Source organism: Hemitrygon akajei, chromosome 8, assembly GCF_048418815.1.
Source record: "Hemitrygon akajei chromosome 8, sHemAka1.3, whole genome shotgun sequence".
NCBI lineage: Eukaryota > Metazoa > Chordata > Chondrichthyes > Myliobatiformes > Dasyatidae > Hemitrygon > Hemitrygon akajei.
Window position 1 is genome coordinate 33,972,480 of NC_133131.1, and position 24,619 is coordinate 33,997,098.

General features: G+C 42.7%; 1 protein-coding gene across 1 annotated transcript in view; it reads right to left on the reverse strand.

Annotated features, from left to right (window-relative positions):
• Positions 1-16,973, reverse strand: part of caln1 (calneuron 1) — a 452,244-nt gene extending 435,271 nt beyond the window's left edge. Inside the window, exons 1-2 of the mRNA XM_073053569.1 lie at positions 16,115-16,973; positions 15,562-15,689 (exon numbers count right to left, since the gene is read on the reverse strand). Coding sequence (XP_072909670.1) covers positions 15,562-15,679 — 118 coding nt within the window. The 5' untranslated portion in view covers positions 15,680-15,689; positions 16,115-16,973. The remainder of the gene's footprint in view (positions 1-15,561; positions 15,690-16,114) is intronic.
• Between the last annotated feature and the right edge of the window lie 7,646 nt (positions 16,974-24,619).

Consider the following 24,619-nt stretch of genomic DNA (forward strand, 5'->3'; position numbering starts at 1 on the left):
TGGCCTTCAGTTGGCACTGGTCCACCATCTGGTCCATTTCCCTCTGGAAGACAGAGACTCCATTCGTGACACCAAAGGGGATGCGCAGGAAGTGATAGAGCCTGCCGCCCGCCTCGAAGGCAGTGTAGGGGCGGTCCTCCGGGCGGATCGGGAGCTGATGGTAAGCAGATTTCAGGTCTATGGTCGAGTACACCTTGTACTGAGCTATCTGATTGACCATATCCGTGATGTGGGGTAGGGGGTATGCGTCAAGCTGCGTGAACTTATTGATGGTCTGGCTATCCACAACCATCCTATTTTTCTGCCCGGTCCGAACAACAACCACCTGGGCCCTCCAAGGACTTGTGCTTGGCTCAATGATCCCCTCCCTGAGCAGCCGCTGCACCTCCGACTGAATGAAGGCCCTGTCCCCCGCACTGTACCTCCTGCTTTTAGTTGCCACAGGTTTACAGTCAGGGGTCAGGTTGGCAAACAGTGGTGGGAGAGGGATCTTGAGGGTGGAGAGGCTGCGAGTGGTGTCAGTAGCGTGGCTGTCGGCATGGTGCTGGGTGGGATGTGCAGGTCGGTGTGTGTGTGGTCAGTAGCGGGGTATATGATGAGGTCCCACAAAACTGAGGATTTCTGACAGTGATTGGTGGGAGGGGCCCATCATACTCCATTGTCACAATTTTCAGGTGGCTCTGGAAGTCGAACCCCAATAGCACAGGGGCACACAGTTGAGGCATGACCAGTAACGCAAAGTCCCGATATTCTGTGCCCTGCATCACCAATGTCACTACACAACCCACCCGGATGTCTGTGGAATGCGATCCAGAAGCCATGGTGACCCTCTGGCTTACCGGCTGTGTCACGAGTCCGCAGCTTTGCACCTTGTCCAGGTGAATAAAACTCTCAGTGCTGCCTGTGTCAAACAGGCAGCTAGTCCTGCGCCCCTCCACCAGGATGTCCATCATTGACCTTGCAAGCTGGTGTGGAGCGCTTTGGTTGAGGGGCACAGAGGCCAGAGTTGAATCTCTGTCTTGGTGCCCAGTAAGCACCCATGGGCCGGAGGCGGGGCGAGGTGGCGCTGACAAAGCTGGCCGCCCCATGCCTCGCACGAGGCGGGCAGGCAAGATGGCGGCGACCAAGATGGCCGCCCCCATGCCTCGCATACGGCACTGCTCAACCCCGCTCGTGGTTTAGACTTACAGGCCTTGGCGAAGTGGCCCTTCTTTCCGCAGCTGGAGCAGGTAGCTTCTTGGGCCAGGCAGCATTTTCGGGGGTGCTTTTCAAGTCCGCAGAAGTAACACTGCACGGACTTGTGACTGGCAGCAGCTGTGGTCGATTTGCCAGAGGGTTGCGGGGAGTTCACGGCCTCGCGAGTGGCAGCAGCTGTGGTCGATTCGCCGGCGGGTGGCGGGGTCTGCAGCGTCCATGGGATTGGCGGGAGATCGCGCGGCTGGACAGCATCAGTGTTGTGCAGAGCAACCTCCAGCATGTCGGCCAGCTCAATCGCCGACTGTAAGGTAAGATTGGCGTTTTCCAGCAGCCGCTGGCGCACGTACACTGACCTGATCCCCGTAATGAAAGCGTCTCGTACCAGGAGCTCTGCATGCTGTTCCGCCATCAGTCCCCTGCAGTCGCAGGCCCGCACGAGTATCTGTAGGGCCCGGACAAACTCAGCGCTCGACTCTCCAGCCCGCTGCCGCTGCGTCGCTAAGCGATTTCTTGCATAGACGGTGTTCACCGGCCGCAGGTACTGTCTTTTGAGGGCGTCCAGTGCCCCTTGGTAGGTCGGCAGGTCCCTGATTAGGGAGTATACCCGTAGACTGACTCTGGAGAGGAGAAATCTGTGCATAATAGCAGGCTCAGTCACGGGATTCTCTTCCAGGTATGATTGGAAGCATGCAAGCCAGAGTTCAAAGGCAATGGCTGCTTCGGGAGATTGAGGATCAATGTCCAATTTGTCCAGTCGTAAAATGCTCTCCATGTTTTAAAATTGCAGCTAATAGAATTGATGCACCGTCAATAACTCTCGGAGACGGGAGGCGAACGATAGGCTTTTATTAGCTGCAAGAGACCACGATTAGCAGCAAGAGACCACCACACAACATCCTGGAGACTGAGGGAGGAGCAGTGCCTCCAATCGCCTTTATACAGGGGTCTGTGGGAGGAGCCACAGGAGCAGTCAGCAGAGGGGCATATCCAGGCAGGTATATGTAGTTCACCACATGGCTAAAAACAGAACAGCTGACTAATGGGATCAGTTACGCTGTTTTTGTTGAATAATGAAATCCAAAGAGAGCAAATGGTTGACCCTGAGGTAGACACTACTAACTGATACCCCCTGCAGAATGCAAGAGAAAACAGAAAAACTCCGTTCTGATCAACCTTCAAGGACCCAACACCTGCTCACAGCAAGGGCTCAACAAAAATCATTAGACTTGGCGGTGGTTCTGAGGAAAGTAGCGAACTGCATTGCATTACTTAAATCAATCTACAAATGAGGGGAAATGAAACATAGCTTGACTTCAAAAGCAATCAACTGAAAATAGAGCAGGGGTGCATACTTGCAGGCGAGGCCATCTGATATTGAAGACAGACTGCAATCCACCAACAAGCACACTGACATGTTTAAAAGGAATATGGTGCTAGCTAATAAACAAGTAGACTTAGTGAATTGCTCAAAGACAAACAATATTCAACTTACTAGAGCGGCTGGACACAAACCATGCATAGCCTCCGTTCAGCTTGCATAAAAGTTGGAAAATTATCAGGTCCATCACAAGCAGTCATTTGCAGACTGCTCTGGTTAAAGGATACATTGTGAATCTCTGAAGCAGCAAGGAAGAAAGATGAGTCAAAGCAAAGAAGCAATCAGTCGGAAAGCTAACTGACATTCTATCCCACCGAAAAAACACCAGCCTCAGGTTAGAAGAATTAAGGCAATTATTTACAATGGTGGTGATCAACAAGAACTTAAAAGATGTTTGTGCTGTAGTGCTGAGGAGGTCTCTTACACTCAAAAGCAAGCCCATGGGTCAGAAGATTGTTTAGATACATTTTAAACAAAGCTTGATGCAATTGTATTTGAAAAGCATAAAATGTAAAATACTGTGCAATTTAGTACTGGGCGACTATTGAAGAAATCCTTAGATGACAAGCATCAACTTTGTACAGAAACTAACTATTGGGCCTAGGCATACGTGCTTCACTTGAATCTAAACCCACTGGTCCTAAGCAACTCACCCATGGTAACTCACTTTTCCATTTCCCCTGATTTGCACACCCAACTTCCTTATGTAAGTATCTAACCTGCTCACCTCAACAACTTGCCATATTTCCACTCCCATCAATCTCTGAGTAAAGATACTTCCCCCCCCCCACCCCAAAGTCCATCTTTTGTGTTGATAATCCTCTGGGGTTCTGCTCTCCACCATAAGTGTAAATGGTCTAACTATTCTCCCAATAATAATTCTTCCATAATAATATAGATCTCAATAAGTCATCTTCTCTACCCTAAACAGGTCCAAACTTAGGTATTGTCCTGGCAGATAATTCTTTACACCCCCTCTACAGTTAAGAGTTGTCAAGGAAGATCAGGTTTTTGCACGGATATTGAGGAATTGGATGTGGTTGAGGAGGATGACCTAACCGAGGACGACCATGGCGACCGGGTCTCTGGCACTGAGCCCGGTTCTGTGGTGCAGTAGGGAAAGCGGAAAACGTGGAATGTGGTAGTCACAGGGGATTCCATAGTGAGGGGAACAGACAGGAGGTTCTGTCAGCCTGATAGAGATACCAGCATGGCGTATTGCCTCCCAGGTGCCAGGGTGCGAGATGTCTCTGATCAGTTGCTTAGTATTCTGAAGGTGAGTGGTGAACAGCCAGAAGTCTTGGTACACATTGATACCAATGACATAGGTAGAAAAAGGGAGAAGGTCCTGAAGAGAGAATTCAGGGAGTTAGGTAGTTAGCTGAAAAGCAGGACCTCTACGATAGTAATCTCAGGTTGCTGCCTGTGCCGCGTGCAAGTGAGTGCAAGAATATTATGATCAAACATATTAATGTGTGGCTGAGATACTGGTGTAGGTGGCGATGCTCCAGATTCCTGGATCATTGGTGCCTCTTCTGGGGGAGGTCCGACCTGTACAAAAAGGATGGGTTACACCTGAACCCGAAGGGGTCCAATATCCTAGCCTGCATATTTAATAGAGCTGTTAGAAAACTGATTTAGCAGGGGGATGGGAACTGTAGTGATAGGGTTGAGAAAGGGGAAAACAGAAATAAAGCAAAGATAGCATGCAACAGAAATTATAGAAAGAACAGGCAGGAGATGAGGCTTAATCACAGCCAGTGGCATGAGTTACAGGGCAATAGAGGTGTGAAGCAGTTAAGTTGGAAAGCAACAAATACCGGACTGAAAGTGCAAACACGAGGAAATCTGCAGATGCTGGAAATTCAAGCAACACACACAAAAGCTGATGGAACACAGCAGGCCAGGCAGCATCTATAGGGAGAAGCGCTGTCGATGTTTCGGGCTGAGACCCTTCGTCAGGACTAACTTCTTACTATGTTTCCTTTCGGTTAGTCCTGACGAAGGGTCTCGGCCCGAAACGTCGACAGCGCTTCTCCCTATAGATGCTGCCTGGCCTGCTGTGTTCCACCAGCATTTTGTGTGTGCCGGACTGAAAGTGTTATGTTTGAATGCACGCAGCATAAGGAATAAAATGGACGATCTTGAAATTCAGCTACAGATTGGCAAATATGACATTGTGGCCATCTCTGAAACTTGGCTAAAGGATGCCTGCCATTAGGAGCTGAATGATGTATCGGAAAGATAGGATAGTAAGCAGAGGGGGTGACATGGCTCTGTACAAGGAATAATATTAAATCAATAGAAAGAGATGACATAGGATCGGAAGGTGTAGAGTCTCTATGGGTTGAGTTAAGAAATGGCAAGGGTAAAAGGACCCTAATGGCAGTTGTATACAGGCCTCAAACAGCAGGAGATAGAAAAGGTGTGTCAGAAGGGCAATGTCCATGATAATCATTGGGGATTTTAACATGAAAGTGGATTGGGAAAACCAGGTCAGTACTGGACCTCGAAAGAGAGAATCTGTAGAATATCTAAGGGATGGCTTATTAGAACAACTTGTCGTTCAGCCCACTAGGGGATGGGCTGTGCTGGATTGGGTGTTATGCAATAATCCAGAGGTGATAAGAGAGCTTAAGGTTAAGGAACCCTTAGGGAACAGTGTTCAGAATATGATTGAGTTCACATTGAAATTTGAGAGGGAAAAAATAAACTCCAATGTGTCAGTATTTCAGTGGAACAAAGGAAATTACAATGGCATGAGAGGGGAACTGGCTAAAGTTGACTGGAAAGGGACACGAGCAGGAAGGACAGCAGAGCAGCAATGGCCGGAGTTTCTGCAAAAAATGAGGGAAGTGCAAGAGAGATATATTCCAAATAAGAAGTAGTTTTCAAATGGAAGAGGGACACAACCATGGCTGATAAGTCAGAGCCAAAGTAAAAGCAAAAGAGAGGGCATACAAGGAAGCCAGAGCTAGTGGGAAGATAGAGGATTGGGAAGCTTTTAAAAACCTGCAGAAGGAAATTAAGAAGGTCATTAGGAAGGAAAAGATAAATTATGAAAGTAAGCTGGTGACTAATATCAAAGAAGATACTAAAAGCTTTTTTAAGTGTATAAAGGGTAAAAGAAAGTTGAGAGTATTTAGAGGACTAATAGAAAATGACGCTGTTGATATTGTAATGAGAGAAGCAGAGAAGGCAGAGAAACTGAATGCGTATTTTGCATCAGTCTTCACAGTGGAAGACATCTGCAGTATACTGGACATTCAAGAGTGTCAGGGAAGTGAAGTTTGTGCAGGGAAAATTACAACTGAGAAAGTGCTCAGGAAGCTTAATGGTCTGGGGGTGGATAAGTCTCGTGGACCTGATGGAATCCACCCTCGGGTTCTGAAGGAAGTAGCTGGAGAGATTGTGGAGGCATTAACAATAATCTTTCAAGAATCAGTAGATACTGGCATTGTACCGGATGACAGGAAAACTGCAGATGTTACCCCGCTATTTAAGAAGGGTGGGAGGCAGCAGAAAGGAAACTATAAACCTGTTAGCCTGACATCAGTGGTTAGGAAGTTGTTGGAATCGACTGTCATGGATAAGATGATGGAGTAGCTGGAGGCACATGACAAGATAGACCAAAGCCAGCATGGTTTCCTGAAAGGAAAATCCTCCCTGACAAACCTACTGCAATTCTTTAAGGAAATTGCAAGGAGGGTAGACAAAGGAGATGCAGTAGGCATGGTGGACTTGGATTTTCAGAAGGCCTTTGACAAGGTGCCACACATGAGGCTGCTTAGCAAGATAAGAGTCCATGGAATTACAGGGAAGTTACTAGCATGGGTGGAGCATTGACTGATTGGCAGAAAAACAAGAGAGTGGGAGTAAAAGGATCCTAATCTGGCTGGCTGCTGGTTACCAGTGGAGTTCCACAGGGGTCGGTGTTGGGACCGCTGCTTTTTATGATGTATGTCAATGATTTGGACCAGGGCATTAATGGATTTGTGGCTAAATTTGCCGATGATAGGTGGAGGAGCTGGTAGTATTGAGGAAACAGAGAGCCTGCAGAGAGACTTAGATAGTTTAAGGGAATGAGCAAAGAAGTAGCAAATGAAATACAATGTTGGAAAGAGTATGGTCATGCACTTTGGTGGAATAAATAAATGGACAGACTATTATTTAGATGGTGAGAGAATTCAAAATGCAGAGATGCAAAGGGACTTGGGAGTCCTTGTGCAGGATACCCTAAAGGTTAACCTCTAGGTTGAGTTGGTTGTGAAGGCGGCAAATGCAATGTTGGCATTCATTTCTAGAGGTATAGAATATAAGAGCAGGATGTGATGTTGAGGCTCTATAAGGCACTCGTGAGACCACACTTGGGAGTATTGTGTGCAGTTTTGGCTCCTTATTTTAAAAAGGATGTACTGACAGAGAAGATTCACGAGAATGATTCCAGGAATGGAAGAGTTACGGTATGAGGAACGTCATATGGTATGAGGACTGAGCGTCATAGGAAGTCATTCCGGCCTGCAGCCATCAAACTTTACAACTCCTCCCTCGGAGTGTCAGACACCCTGAGCCAATAAGCTGGTCCTGGACTTATTTCCACTTGGAATATTTTACTTATTATTATTTAATTATTTATGGTTTTATATTGCTATATTTCTACACTATTCTTGGTTGGTGCGACTGTAACAAACCCCAATTTCCCTCGGGATCAATAAAGTATGTCTGTCTGTCTGTTGGGCTGTATTCCCTAAAGTTCAGGAGAATGAGGGGGGATGTCATTGGAACATTCCGAATGTTAAGAGTCCTGAACAGATTAGATATGGGAAAGTTATTTCCCACATAGGGGATTCTAGGACAAGAGGGCACAACTTCAGGATTGAAGGACGTCCATTTAGAACAGAGATGTGGAGAAATTACTTTAGTCAGAGCGTGGTAAATCTGTGGAATTTGTTACTACAAGCGGCTGTGGAGGCCAAATCATTGGGTGTCTTTAAGACATAGATAGATAGGTTCTTGATTAGCCAGGCATCAAAGGGTATGGGGTGAAGGTAGGGGAGTGGGGATGACTGGAAGAATTGGATCCGCCCATGACTGAACGGTGGAGCAGACTCGATGGGCTGAATGGCCTACTTCAGCTCCTATATCTTATGATCACCAAAGCCACAACTGTATATTAGGAACGTAAGTGAATTTTAAGAACACTAGTGAGTCAAGTGTTTTCTATTTAGACACAGGAACAAGGGAGTGATCAGTAAACTCTGCTCCTATCAGCAGAAGTAAGTTACTTGTTGCAACTACAAGATAAACTACAATGAAAGGAAATACTTCAGGGCAGTAGAACATTCATGGGAAGCAAATGGCTTGAAGTAGAATATACAGATGTTAGTTGCATCCCCCACCTGATGCCACTGATAACATTTTCAAGAAATAACTAAACAGAGCTTTATATTTCTTCTGTTCCACTTACCCCAATATTACAAAAAGTAAATAGTGGTTCCTGTGTTGAATAGTATCTCTGTTCTTTGTTAAGACTCCTCTTCATCCATCCTTGGATTCTTCATCTGTCCTGCTATCATCATCATCACCTGTTTTGTCGTTTATTCTCTCCTATCATGTACCAATCCCTTTTACCCTTCATATACCTCATTTCCTCCTTTCCCTGTTTCTGAATGTACTTTGAATCCATTGCATTTTCAACTTCTGCTAACTCTGGTGGAAGATCATTGGCTCAAGATTTTGTCAGTTTCTCTTCAAGCAGAAGTTGTCTGACGTGCTGAGTGCAAGGTTTTCAAAGGGACCAGAGCGCCCCTGCAGAGATGTAACTGATTGCTAATATACAGCTGCAGGAAGCAAACGGAAAGGTACCTGGTTTAGAGGAGGTGCAGTGAAGACTCGCCAAACTAGTTCCTGGAATGGTGTAGGACTGTCATATGAGGAAATATTGAGTAAATTAGGCCTCGAGTTTAGAAGAATGAGAGGTGACATTCAAAACAGAGGTTTTGACAGAGTGAATGTAGCAAGGGTCTTCACCAGGGCTGAGAAATACAAAACAGTCAAACTCTCAGATTGAGAAGCTGCCCATTTAAAACTGATTTTTTTTTCCCCTTTCAGAGGATGCCAAACCTTTGAAATTCTCTACCTTAGAGGACTGTGAGGGCTCAGTTATTGACGGCACTCAGAGCTGAGATTGATGTGTTTCTGGATATCAGTGGAACCCCGAACTGTAGAGATTGGGTAAGAAGAGGGTGTTGAGGTAAAGGTCAGCCACGAACTTGCTGAATATTGGAGCAGGCTCAAGTGGTGGAAATGCACATCTCTACTTCTATCTCTAATCATCCCAAGTCCCAACTATTTTCTGTTCTAATTTCAGAATTCCAGATTCCTCAGTATTTTTTTGTCTATGTTCTGCTATGCCCTGTATCAAAAAATGGAAACTGAATTTGATTCCACCCTTTGTCAGTACTGGAGAAACTTCGGAACATGCAAAGTTTGCTCCAACATTCATTTACACATATAAAACATTAACATTTTTCAAACATTTCCAAACTAAAAATAAGAAGTGTTCAAAACATTCAGCAGTTCAGGCAACATCTGTGGGGAGAGAGAAACAAAGTTAATATTTCAGATCAGTGACATTAACACTTCTTCTCTCTCCACAGATGCTACCTGACCTGTTGAGTATTTTCCAGCTTTTAATCAGTATCTGCAGTAATCCGTTCCAAGAACATACTTCCAAAACTGCATTATGAAATTTGAATATGGAAAATTGGATGATAAAGTTTTTATTTAATTGACTAAAATAATTACTTAAGAAGCTTTATCATTGCATTAGAGTTAATTGTATATAAGTATTGCTAAATCCCAAATGCTGACACAAGGGTTTGCATTAAATAATAAACTTCCATAAATTACATCCTGCTATTCTGGTCATAATTAACAAATGACTTCCTAGATATATAGCCACCAGGCATTTTGTTGGTGGAATATTTTGCATACATTCTTAGATTAGAAATAAATAACAGAGAAAAGAAAAAAAACATGTTTTGAAGTGGACCACAAATCACAATATGCATAAATTAATCATGATGTTCAATATCTACACCTCCCTTTCAGTTATCTAATAACAAGAGAGATCAGTAATTACTGATAGGTGAATGCCTCATGTTTGAGGTTATTAATGTGAAAAAGATATTGTGAAAAGCACATCTGAACTTATTGTCAGCATTTTGAGAAGAGATGAGAAATCAAAGGCTCACTTATTACATATTAATAAGGATACTTAATTAGTCTGTATTTCTGTTATGCTTATTAGATTTAGCACTGGAAGCTGATGGAGTTCATCTGATAAACATGAATCAATACTGAAGACTGCTTTCATGTTATCTCACTATTCACGGTTTATGCCAAGCTTCTTCACACCATTTTTTTTCTGAGGAATATTACAGGGCAATTGAACAGCTCGGAATCTCGTCATAAATCTGATTACATGTTACTAGTGCTCATTCTTTAAACAAAGTGAATTATGTCCATAACAAAGATAGAAAGGTTATTTTCAATTTCCCTCTGATTCCTTCCCTTGCGCTTCCTATTTTACCCAAGGCAGTGATTCATGTGAGGATTAAATTCCATGATCATCTGCAGCCCTCCAGTACTTTGCCCAGGTGGCAATTCAGAAATGGATTGTCAATATCACCAGGCTTAACCTATTCTTCAGCTGGCACCATGTGTATTCCAGTGTGGAAATTGAAAGTCAGAAGAGCAGTTTAAATGTATCCTTTCTAACCCCAGAGAAATAGGGGAAAAAATCACCACAGCGTCCCTTATTAATTGAACACAGACCCAGGAGTCTAGTCCATGATATTCATTACCTGGAATCCTCAATACCTCACCCCTATGCACATTTAACTATCAAATCAGCCAAACATTATTCTCTTATACTCAGTAGCCATCTCTCTTCTGAGCCTTTAAACTCCCTGTGTTAATCTCCCCTCACCTCTACCTCATCTACTTCCTTAGAGAAATTCCTTAAAAATCAGCAGTTTGATCAAGCATTTGCTCATCTTTCATAACATGGCTCATCACTAAATGTTGTTAAATAATCCTCTTGTGCTTTACTTTACATAAAAGCACTTAATTAAATAATACTGACTCTGCGTTGAGGAAATGCTCACCATTTGTTTCTACTGGATTCTTTGCGTTGTTTGGATGTGTGATTGTGTTGAAGCTTTAAGTTCACTAATGTGATCAACAACCCCACCCCCCAAACCCCTCCCCCAACTCCAGCACAAAACACAACAAGATCACCCCCCAAATTCCCCTCCCTTGCACAAAAAAACTAACAAAAATGCAACAGGAACATTGACCACCCCCCTCAAACCCACCCTCCCCGCACAATAAAACAACAAGAAAGAATGGGTGACAACACAGAATATAAAAACCATAAGACTAACTATGTAACTTTCAACTCAATTCAAGGATCATTAGACATAAGTACCAAATATTGGCCTTCCCAGAATCACCCACATTCTTTGAAAGAATTAAATTCTGTCCTCCAATGTATTCACAAAAACCCTTGTGAAAATCTGGAATGACGTTAGAAATGTACAGCAGATAACTCAGCACATAAAGGGATATTAACTATTTCCTATCTTACATTTCTTTCAGATACTACCCATTACTTGCGCACGTAATATTCTCTCCCCGTCCCCAATTACATTGCTTTTAGCTCTTTTAACAACAATTATAAAATAAGTATTATGCTTGCAAATGAATTATTGCTGGAAACTGTATAGCATATAAGTAGACACTTTAGCCCATTTACTCCATATGACCATCAAGCATCTTCAACTATACTAATTACTTTCTTGTTCTCTTCATTTTTCCATCAACTTCTCATGGATGCTATCACTCATCTACACACAAGGGACAATTTAGATTGCCCATTTAACCTGACAGCCCCACTTATTTTGGATGTGGGAGGAAATCACAGCTTCCAGGAGAAACCCACACACTGTTACAGGAAGAATGATTAGAGTCCTTCTGTGGTTTGCAATGTTGCTCCAGGAGTTTCTGGCTCTCCAAATATATGGAAAAAGTAAAGAACAAGAAGAAGAAAGCTATCTTATTAAAGGCGATTAAGAATGAATCAATTTACCTGTCTGCTTGCATGGATACACATGAACAATGTTAGTAATTTCCTTCAAACCTGATCTGGCATATTTGCAAAAAATTGTAAGGATGAATTTCTAACAGTATAGCAGTGAGTGGAGTGAGCAGTTCAAAGATGTTTTCAGACCAAATATCTAATTGATAACTATATTGCAGCAGAGCAGAATGAGGAGGAGAAATAATGATATGGGAGTGCAGGAAGTTTGGGAGTGCAGGAAGTTTGGGAGCTCAAGACTCATAGTAGGAACCACCATGGTCCCCTGGACATACAGAAGCAGTGAGTTAGGTGTCTATCCCTTGGCAGACAGGCTGTGCCAGAGTATCGCCTGGTTTATTCTCAACTCTACAGCAAGTACATCTTCCACACTCAACCCTTTTGACCTCATGCAAATTATATTTTCATTAAAATTGCAAACCAAGAAACTTCAGGCCTTTTTCATTATTTCCACAGTCCTCCGATCAAAAGGAGGACAAACTGCACAACAGTTTTAATGCCTTATCGCCGATCTTTCAAACACAGATTCGTGCAAGGATTCTGGAATGTAATTTGCATAAGCCTGCTTTTTTTTTACCTCTATGCATTTTTTGCCTATATCTTTAATGATAACACGTGGTGTAATTGTTATTCTAATGTAAACCTGATTTATTATATACAATTCTTTGTTCAAATAAGTTCCCTGATTAAAATAATTCCTTTATAAGCAGTGATACTTATATTGTGCTACCTTATCACAGATAGCATTCAAAAATGGATTGTCAATATCACCAATAGAGTCAAACTTCTATAGATTCAAATCTCTCGAGAACTTCGCTGTTGTACACAGTCACTAATGCAGCACTGGAGATGTGCTGCATTATCAGAGACAATGCTTCTAGGCATGGTATTAAAAAGGTATCAAATATGTTTTGCAATTTCAGTCATTCCATTATAATAATCACTAAAGCTGCAGAATACAAATTAATCTAGGGACAGGAAGCTGCAGTTAGGAGGGAAGTGCTGAAGCTGAGAGATTATTTTCTTTTGGAGAACAAGAGACTAGAAGGTTTAAAAAGATTTATTTAAAAATTCTGAGGAAATGGACGGAGTTCAAGTTTACTTCCTCTGCTTAAAGTTGGTGTACAGGGATCGCTGATATAGAGAGTAAGAAGATTAAGGGAAATGTCCTCACATAAAGACTTCTTCACTCTGAAAAACAGTTGAGGAGGAGACCTTTGCTGTAAGGAAGTGGGCAGTCATTTGAAGTAGAGCAAGACACACAGACAGGGTGTTACAGCAAAGAACTCACGCTGACATGAAAGGCTAAATAGCTTCCTTTAATGCTAAGTTTGTATGGTCTTATTACTGCACACTGTATAAGGGTTTCTTTTAAGTTTAGCTGTGCTTTCTCTAATCTGCCAGTATCTTGTGTAGTTAACAGGCATAGTGGAATATTCAACTCATCAACACAAACCCTGCCAAAACTCAAACATCTACATCTGCCCCCTCCGTCCTGGTGGTTTTCTTTCATTTTTTTATTCTTTTACAACTTTATTGGGCTCTGGACTCTTTTTGTTTTTAAACCCAAGAACATTGCCAATTTTTATTTGCATTAAGCTCATTTCCAAAAGCAAAGGAGTACTTTTCCAGATGCTGCTGCTTTAAATCGTGGTTACATCATTTAAATCATCTTGATAAACTATCATAGCTCTTAAATCATTTTCTTTTCTGACTATCAGAATAATTAGCTTTGAAATACCATATCATCCATTCCTGCAGATGTATAACATCTGAAAGGAGATAAAGACATCGACATCACATCATTTTATCCATTGCTAGCTCAATCTGATTGTTAAAGGTATTTACATTTATCTGTGGGATTAAAGAATGACACTCCAGAAAAATGGGCCCAACATTTTGAAGCAATTAGAAAGAAAGTACATTAGCAGCTATATTTCATCCAAAGTTTGAGGAGATTTGGTATGCCACCAGACTCCAGCAAATTTCTACAGATGCAGCCTGGAGTGCATGCCAGCTGGTTGCATCACCGTCTGGTATGGAGAGGCCACGGCACTGGGTTGGAAAAAGTTGCATACGGCTGCAAACTCACCCAGTTCCATCATGGGCCCCAGCCTCCCAGCATTGAGAACGCCTTAAAAGGAGAGGCCACTAAAAGGCAGCATCCATCATTAAGGGCCCCCAATCACCCAGGTCGTGCCCCCTTCTCATTGCTACTGTCAGGGAGGAGGTACAGGAGCCTAAATACACACACTCAGTGCTTCAGGCACAGCTTCTTCCCCTCTGCCGTTAGCTTTCTGAACGGACAGTAAACCCACCCATGAACACTACCTCACTATTTTTGCAATTAGAAATATATATTTACAAGCTATATACATATATATATTTCTTATTGTAAGTTATAGTTTTTATGTATCGCACTGTACTGTTGGTGCAGAACAGCAAATTTCACAAATATGTCAGTTATATTATACTTGATTGTGATCTTCCCCTTTGAATCAGGGTTGTAATATTTCCAAGAGCCAATTAGTTTACTCCTGTATTTTTTTTTGGTTCTTCTTGCAGCTTTCAATGCGAAGATTGAAATAACATTTTTAATGCATTCATTCTTTAGATGCAGAGTTTGGGTGATGAATTAAGTAACAACTATGTTTTTTTTCTTTCATTTTGAATTAAAATGGAACAAACTGTACGTGCATTTCAGCCCTTGCATTCTTGGAGTACAAAGAGATCTTTTAATATTTATTACCCAAATTCCAACTGTAGTTCTTCAAATGTAATAACATTTTTCGTGACAAATTGAATATATTACTAGAAGCTTTGATTCCTTGTAAAAAGAAAGCAAAATTAACGATGAAGACTAAATCATAAATGTATTATTCATGAATTAATAATCTGCCCTTTATCAGTAGAGGGATTCCTAAAGCCGAAAATAATGAGCACTACCTATCCCGATCTTAATTAAGACTGACCTTATTACATCGGATTTTTTGTACATGTTAAAGATCTGCTGGGACGAGCACACTCGGAATATTGAGTTAACCCTTGGGAAATCGCTGTAAATCTGTCCATAGCTCCACGATCATGTCACCGAGTTATATAACATTGGCAGTCATGTTAAAGAAATTCACTTACGAGTAAGGGCAAAACCGAGAATACTTTCTCCGGAGAACACTTGTGTTTAAAATCGCCCAAGTTCATCTCGAACATTTGATTCCCTGCCGAAACAACTTTGCTAAGACACCGCCGATAAAAAAAATCACAAATTAAACACGTTTAATCTCTTAATTTAGATTGTTAAACATAAACGAGTCGGAATTTGGTTCGAAATTTTTTTTAAAAAAATATAGTATTTCATTTTCAGCACCGAAGTTACTTGCTGCATCTTTCTTAACGCCCCATATTCTGCGCTTGAGAACAAAATGCACTGGGATATTGCATTTTAACGCACAGTGGGTGCAATTCGAGATGCACATCTTTTTCACGCAATTGATGATTCCCTTTGCATCAAAAGTTGACCGTTAACAGCACTGACAGGTCGACCTGCTGCTTCCTGTTGCGTTTTCCTACCGGAATTACACTGAAAGCAAAGCGTGGGTAAGGCCGTTCAGTCCAACCGGGTCAGTCTATTGCAGCAAAGTTCCACATCTTCCATATTCACTCACAAAGACAAACATATCATTTTTGCGACTTACACGCAAGCCCAGACCATGTTCCTACCAACTGTGAATACGGTGTGTCACTAAACAGGAAGAACATTGCCAGAACCCGCACGCTTGTTGCAACGATTAACCAAGTTAAAGGGGTCGGGAAAAGCTCCTACCATCCAGTTCCTCCTCCGAGATGTTGGCCAACTGTTCGCTCTCGCTGCCGTCGGACAGCGATCCGCTCAGGTAATTCCCTTTATACAAGAGGCCGGTATGGACAGGGTGGAAAGGCATCTTCACCCCTCTGCAAGAGAAATCAAATGCAATGGTCAGCCCTCGGGAAACTCGCAGGTTGGCTTCAGCCCCATTCTGGTTCGGTCGGACACAAAATATCTTTCAGCCAAGCGGAGGGAAGGGGAGACCGGTTGAGAACCATCTCTAACTTCCTGCACCAGCAAGGTGGCGAGGGTTTCCAGTAAAGGGCAGCTGACCACGTCTCACTTGTTACGAGAACCTGCACTTGAAGCAGAGCTTTTTTTTTCATTGAGCAATCACATCTCCAGGGAGGGAGGGAGGCAGAATGAGGTAAGGTAGGTAGGTAGGTATGGGGTGGGGTGGGGGGGGGGGGTAGCACAATATAAGGGCCATTAACCCTGATAGATTTCAGCCGCTGGCTCTACAGTAGCTTCCTCGGTGAGCGGGTCAGACACTGGAGACGGTCCCGGTTACCTGGTGTGGCGCTGATTTACTTGTAATCCGGAGAAGGACGCCTTTCACCTTCCACTGGATCGAGCGGTTTTCTCTCCGGAGAGCTGGACGAGGAGGGGGCAATCGGCAAGCAGTAGGACCAGCGCCCCAGATGGAGAGGGTCCAAGCGGTTGGGGCGGGTGCCGACCCCCCTCCTGGGCGGCGGGTTGTGGGAGCTCAGAGTCAGGGATTGACCAACTCGCCACTGGCTTCACTTCCCCATTTCCAGTCGGGACCCAGTGCCGGCGGAGGAGTTCCATTCGCTTAAAACTCCCATTTATCAAGCGGATGCCTTGGATTTTTCCCGCACAGCCATAGCCAAAGTTGCCCCTGCTCCCACGTCGCTGCCTAACATCGGGGCAGGTTTGGGACCGAAATCCGTTTGCTCCTTCGCTGGATGACCAGGTTTTGCGCTGCAGCCTGCCTACTAATAAATGTTGAATCTGTGAAGGGGCGACTTTTATCTTGTCACCGTCATATTTGTGGAGAGTGCTTTGCGCATGCTTTCAGTAGCATCAATTAAACCAGCGTACTGTTGAAATCCGAGCACATCTCCCCTAGTTCCTTAAGCACTAACTGGGCGTTCATCAAGAATGCTTTTGTCCCGTTAACATTAAAATGGTGCCAGATCTTTTTTTCCCCCTCCCTCTCTGAAGCAGAATCAACTGTTCAAATTAATCCTGAAAATAAACACAATTAGAATGGAGAACAGGTTAAAAAGCAGCAAAGCGTGGTCACACCAGAATCTCTCGTCCGTTCTTTCCACCACAGAAGCAACAGCGGGGAAGGAACAGGCCATTCAACCCGTCGAGCTGGATGGCCAATCAGTAAGACCTGTAACTCTGTCTTCTTCCCTTCGTTTTATACCCGTAACTAGCTCCGACTAGCAAAATCTATTGATCCCAAGTTGTAACTAATTTGACGTCTACAGTTGTTTGTGAGAGATTCACCCCTCCCCAACCTTTGTGTGAAGAAATATTTCCTCCTCTGTCAGGCTTGGATTCTGAATTAAAGACAATATCTCCTTCTCCTGGACAACCCCAAGTGCTGGAGAACTAAAAAAATAAATTCATTCAAATTACTGAATGTGTCTCTCTCCTGGCTGCCATCCAAGTCACCTTGTCCCGCCGTATCACACATCAAGCACCTGCTGCAGTAGCACTGGAATTCCCCCTTGATGTCTTCTTCCTGAAATCACAACAGCTGTCAGTCCTGGCTCAGCCATAGCCAGACTGATGTAGTATTAGTGGCCGTGTGCGTTAATAAAAAAACATAGCAAGTGTGTGTTGGTAGTACAGCGAGCAGTGTACATGTGGTGGAGAGTGTGCCTGAATGACAATGCCGCTGACAGTGTGTTAGAACCCGGAGTCAGAAGGTAATGGGCTCACGCCCTGTTCCGGAGACGTTCATCTTCTGCCCAGGTTACTGATTCTGGAGAGGGCAAAGATAGACAGATAGAAAGAGACTTTATTGATCCCAGTGGAAACTGCAGTGCCGCAGTAGCATTACAAGTAAGAAGGAATTAAAAAATAAGAAGTTACCTCAGTCTAACAGGTGGGGGGGGGTCATCGCTTCCCCGTCTATAGGTCGCCTCCTTATAGAGCCGAATGGCCGAGGGTAAGAATGACCTCATATAGCGGTCTTTGGAGCAGCGTAGTTGTCTCAGACTATTTCTAAAAGTGCTCCTCTGTTCAGCCAATGCAGAGGGTGAGAAACATTGGCCAGAATTGCCAGGATTTTCCATAGGGTCCTCTGTTCCACCACGGCCTCCAGTGCTGTTTTGAAATGTGAGGGGGGGGGGGGGGGGGGGGGAGAGAGGAGAGGAAACTTTTACAATATTGGCTAGCCCGGGGGCTGAGAGGGACGGTAGTCTATGACTCTGGAACTCCGTGGATAGTTAGTGTTTTCGTGGGGATGAGATTGGGAGATGGGATTCGTGGGGGGAAAAATGGCAACGTGAGGAGAAAGAAAAACTAGATAAAGGAAGATGACAATAAGAACAGTCCAGTGCAGGAACAGACCCTCGGACTCATGATATCTGTATCGTACACGATGCTGAATTACACTAAATCTCTGATTGAGATAATGATCCAGGAATGAGGCAGAGGAAATTTTTGAGCGTTTTGGCTTGTTGAGTGATTGACACCGTGTTCTGACTACTTACCATTAAGTGTCGGCACGGGCTTCACGAAATTTATCATTTCACTATGGCTGAGGAATTACTCAGGTCAGTCTGGGCATGAAGAATTGCAAAGAATTTTTTAAAAGAAGCAACATGTAAAATGAAGTCCATTGAGTCACAGAGCAACATGGGTACCGACAAATATGGCTGCCACTCCTGCCTTGCATTCTCTGTGTGTTTGCACAGTTTGTTGTCTTTTGCTCATTGGTTGAACAGCCAAGTAGGTGCGGTCTGTCATTAATTCTATTATGGGTATTATTCTATCATGGGTTAGTTGAGTATACTCACAAGAAAATGAATCTCAGGGTTGTATATGGTGACTTTGGTAGTAAACTTACTTTGAACTTTGAACTCCATGGAGAAACTGGTCACCAATGATGTGATATCTGATTGGAATGAAGGAAACATAGGAATAGTTGTACAATAAATATTATCAAAGTAGTAACCTAGAGACTGAACTGAGATCCAAATTTCACCATGGCACTCAGAAAATTTAAATTCATTCAGCGTTGTCAGTGAACTCTGAATCACAGTCCACTGTGAAGAGAACAGATTTATACACGTGAACATATGGACCCTGAGCTGAGCCTCTGTAGAGTATTCAAGAGCCTTGTGCTAAGTGTCAAATAATCATGGAGTCATAATACATGAAAACAGGTCCTTTGGCCCACAGTGTCCATTGCAACCACCAACCATCCATTTACTGAAATCCTACATTAATTCCATTTTATTTTCTCCACATTTCCAGATTCTACCATTCACCTGCAGGCTGACGAGCCTTACATGACTGGCAGTGGAAGAAAATTGGAGACAATTCTGAGGAATTGGCCTTAAGTATATTTGGACATTTGGGCAATGATTGGGAATCACCAGCATAGCTTTGCGCATGGGAAATCCCATCTCATTAATTTGACCGAGGTTTCTTGATGAGATGACATAGGAGATCAGCGAAAATAAGGCCGTAATCTGCATGGATTTTAGCAAGGCATTTGACAAGGTCTTGCTTGGCAGGCTGGTTTAGAACGTGGAATCCAAGGTGAGCTGGCTAATTGGATCCAAAATTGGCTTGGTGATAGGAGACAGAGGGTAGTGGTGAAAGAATGTTTTCCTGATTGGAAGTTCAATGGTTCAGTTTAATATCAGAGAACGTTTAGTAGTTTTCCAAATGACACAAGAACTAGTGAAGCTTTAGATAGCATGGAAGGATGTCTAAAGCAACAGCAGATATAGGTCAGATAGAAATTTGGGCAGAACACTAACAGATGAACCTTAATCCTAACAAGTGTGGGGTGATACACTTTGAGAAGTCAGACAGAGGTAGGACAGTACAGGAAGTAAACACATATACTGAAGGACAGGGAGACTTAAGAAAGCATATCTTCAGTTTTGCAGAAAGTGGCAACACAGGTCAATTGGATGTTGAAGAAGACATTCTCGCTCTCATTGTTTGGAACAGAGAAATATAAGAGATAGACATTATGGTGCAACTTCACAGAGCACCAGCTAGACCACACTTGGAATATTGTTTGCAGTTCTGGTCACCTCACTGATGGAGGGTTGTGATTGTACTGGAGAGAGTGAAGCGAAGGTTGCCAGGATGTTGCCTGAACTGGAGGACGTCAGTTATGGGAGGAGAGTGGATAGGTTGGGCCTATTTGCACAGAACCAAACAAGCCGAAGGAGTGACGAGAAGGGCAGAGATAATGTAGAAAGTCAAAATTCTGTTCCCATTTTAGAAATCTCAAAAACATGAAATGATGAAAGGAATGAATATTAAAGGGGGGATTGTGGAGTAAGATTTGTTACACAGAATGTGGTTGATATCGGGAACGTGCTGCCTGAGTCGGTTTTGGAATCAAGTACTGTACAATTATTATGTTTATGATTCATTTAGACAGACACTTAAATAGTCAAAGCATAAAAAGATGCAGTCCCAATACAGGCAAATAGGATTTGTGTTGTTGGGTTGGCATGATCGTGATGGGCTGAAAGGCCCATTTCTGTTCTATCACTGGCACATGATGTGATTAAATAAGCAACCAACCCCTGCACGTCTGTGGAGTGTGACAGACAACTAGAGCTCCACACTGACAGGACTAGGCCCAGGTCACTGCAAATGCAAGGCAGCAGCTCCATTTTTGTGCCACCATGCTGCTCTACCTTAATATTTTCTGGACTTCCTTATGACAAAGTGGCAAAGGTTTAAGGTGAGGGGGATTTCTTTCACACAGAGGGTGTCTGGAGTCTTTCGGTGAAGAAGTGGTGGAGGCAATACTCTCATGATATTCAGTAAGCATCTAGAAAAGGTGTGGAACTAATATAAGTGTAGTGTAGCATGGGCATGATGGGCTGAAGGGCCTGTTTCTGTGCTGTATGACTTCATGATTAAAAGAAGCCATTCAACCCATTAAGACTATGCTGCCTCACCATGCAATCCAATTATTCCATTAACTTCCCTGTAAACTATTCTCCCAAAATTCCCACCATCTCTCCCCAGAGACAACACCCGCCTGCACTAGGGTATAATTTACAGTAGCCAATTAACCTAACAACCAGTGTGTCTTTGAAATGTGTAGAGAACCAATATAAACCCACACAGTCATAAGCAATGTTCAAGCTCCACACAGACAGCACCAAAAGTCAATATTGAACCTGGGTCAATCAAGCTGTGAGGCAGCTGTGCTCCCGTTCTCTGGAGCCTTGTTCCAACCCAGACAACAATTATCACTTAACACAATCTTTAAAAGGGTGGCAATCGTAGGGAAACTCTAATTTTCTTTGGGATCAATATCTATCTATCTATCTATCTATCTATCTTAAAGTGCTAATAATTGTCACAACTAATATTAGGATATTACACTGCCTCCGTTTATAATGTAACTGAGTCAGGTGATTTGGCAGCCTCTTTGATCTTTGCATTTAGAGGTGTGGAGTCATGGAAATGCCTGGTATTGTTGGAGTCTGCTAATGGCCTTAACACTGCCTTCTCACCTTGGCATGCCTTAGAAGGATCATGGTGATTTTTCACGAATGATAGTTGCACTTACCTCAGAAGTAAGTTCAACATAATAGTTTTCCTTGCTGTTTTCTATTATATAATTCCTAGGATTTGGTGGTCATTGGGGATTTTACTGTAATTTTCTCCAATCTTCACATCTCCCAGACTTGTATCATTCTATTTTGTTCCCCAATGTCTCATCTCCTTCCCTTCAACTTGCCATGGATGTTAATACACAAACTTTGACATGCAGTCTGAACTCCCTAAGTTCTAGTTGTTTTCACTACTGCAACATATAAATTTTGTTTTCTATATTTGTAAATGCTTCATGGAGGAGATATAATGTATAACATCAGAGTTGTGCTGAAACAAATGGCTGACCCACTTCTCCTTCCTTGATGTTGCCATCATGTAGAAAGCAGACTTTAGTCGCAAAATGGCCCACACAGCTTATGGTTGGTAAAATGCATCAATAATCTTTCTAACAAAACAAAATGATGAAACCTTGCAACTCCAAATGTAATCACAATTCATTTATTAGCATATAGGATGATGGTGAATATTGGTAGCTCAAGCTGAAGCTCGAGCTTGGCAATTAGTTAAGGTGATATCCTCAGTGCGCAGTTGTTGGTTTTCCTCTCTGGACATGCTCGCGTCTATATAGGGCCCTGTTTGCTTGCCTTGGTCCTGATTAGCTACCTCTACGGTTGATCTTTGAATTCTCTTTGGCTTTTAAGGGTTCATAGATGGTGTCTATTTTGACATACACACAAAATACTGGAGGAACTCAGCAGGCCAGGCAGCATCTAGGGAAAGAGTTCTGTCAACATTTCGGGCCAAAACCCTTCAGTAGGACACTACCGAGGGGTTTCGGCCTGAAACATCAACTGTACTCTTTTCCACAGACGCTGCCTGGCCTGCTGAGTCCCTCCAGCATTTTGTGTGTGCTGCTTGGATTTCCAGCATCTGCAGATTTTCTCTTGACTTTTTTGATATGTTTGTTTACAGAGTTATCAGAAGAGAACCACGCTTCTAAAAATTCTTGTGCCTGCTTCATGCTTGCCTGTGCCAGCACCTCCGTGGTGTCCCTGTTAAAGTGTTTGAGTAATATTTGTGTTCAGTTTTGGTCAGTATGGATGACCTAAGCAATTGGCCTGTTGTAGCATGGCTAATTATTTCACTCAATGCATCACGTATGTTTCAGCCCTCAAGTGGTGTCATTGTTCACCAAAGGTGACTCACTCGTAAGGCTTTTTTTTTACATAGATTTGCAGGTTTAGGTGATTTTTTTGCTATGACTCACCTTTCTTTAATAGCTGGTGAAATAGTGTGAACATTGAGGCAAGGTCTCTTCAAAATGTAGCATTGCTCTGGTTCATCCCTTAGAAATGACTGATGCTTAGCAACATCTTTTTTGAATGTTTTGATTCTAATGATAGCCTTACTTTCTTATTAATTGTCTATATCTTGTTTTCATTTACTGTCAAACTTAAATGAAGTACTACTTTTTCTTTGCTTTTTAAGCTTCAAGTTATAGTGATGCAGTTTTCTAAACAGTTCCACATGTACCTCTGTGACTGATACAATTAGAAACTCATTCTGATCGGACAAAATTGGTTCCCCTGCAGCAACCTCTCCATTATTGCTTGGAATATTTAAAGGACAATTTTATCTCATACACTAGCCTATATCTGTACACGCATATAACCTCTTGCAGGTGTTATTTATCAAATAACATTAAACCTTTTCTTCAACATTAAGCCTGACATATGTATGGGATAGATCTAATTCTGTACAGATTTTTGTTTCCAGCAAACCAAAGTAGAAATCTTTCAGTTGTGAACAGGAAAAATTGTTCATCATCCACTGAATTTTTGGAATCGCTGTTTTCTTTCAAATGTATTCCCCATATACACTCAGTGGCCACTTTATTAAGTACCTCCTGTGCCTAATAAAGTGGCCACTGAGTGTACGTTTGTGGTCTTCTGCTGCTGTAGCCCATCCAGTTCAAGCTTTGTCATGTTGTTCACACCACATTTGTGACATGGGATTATTTGAGTTACTGTCACCTTCCTGTTAGCTTGAACCACTCTGACCATTCGCCTCTGACCGCCCCCATTAACAAAGCATTTTCGCCTTCAGAACCACAGCTCACTGGGTGGTTTTTTTTTTGTTTTCTTGCATCATTCTCTGTAAACTCTAGAGACTATTGTATACGAAAATCCCAGGAGATCAGCAGTTTCTGAGATATGTACTCAAACCACCACATCTGGCACCAACGTTCATTCCACAGTCAAAGTCACTGCGATCACATTTCTTCCCCATTCTAATGCTTGGTCTGAACAACAACTGAACCTCTTGACCATGTCCGCATGCTCTTATGCATTAAGTTGCTACCATATAATTGGCTGATTAGATAGTTGCACTAACAAGCAGGTGTACATGTGTTCTTAATAAAATGGCATTTGCCTCTGTGTTGTTCCTTTTGTGTTTTCTTTCCTTTGGCAAGCTTCTCAACTGTCACTGTTTAGTCTTCCTGTGATTAGCTTCCCACACTGAGATATGTGCTTTTGCATCCTACAGTTCGATCATCTTGTATCTCCCCTCAGTGACGCACAATGATTCCCACTGGTACAGTGGCAATGCTTCCTGTTAGATCTGTTTCACTCACCATTCTCGCTCACAGGACCCAGACCTGATGTCAGAGCTCCTGCCATTATTCCTGTTGTCGGTTCACATACCACACTTGAACTGTTGAACAACCTATTGTATTTTAGGCACCATTTCCATTGATGTTTAACTAATTTTCTCTTGATATGTCCACCAATTGAAACACAAACAACAATGAACTAGAAACATATCAATATTAAAATGTTGTAACATATCTTTCAGAGAAACTGTATTGTGGCATTTCTTCCCTTTATTTCTCATTACAAGTTCTAAACTGATAACTCCCCACAATCTTTCATGCTGTGTTTCAAATGAATTTATAGATTCTCTATTACTTCCTTAACTAGGTCATGATTGATCCGTGGGGGTGCATGAGTACCTCAATATTGGTAAATATCTGTCCTTACTTCTTTTAACAAGAAAACCTTTTACCTTTTGTGAACAGCCTCATGTTGAGCATCATCTTCCAAGCCATCTACTTCAATAGTGTTATCTGCCCAAGCAAATCTTTGCATTCTTTTGATGTATGTATGTAAGAAATTCTGTGCCTAGTCATAATCAATAAGGTTTCTGAGATTGGGAATTGGCCTGCCATTTTGTATTTCCTACCATTTCAACAATTACCAGGCTTGGCATT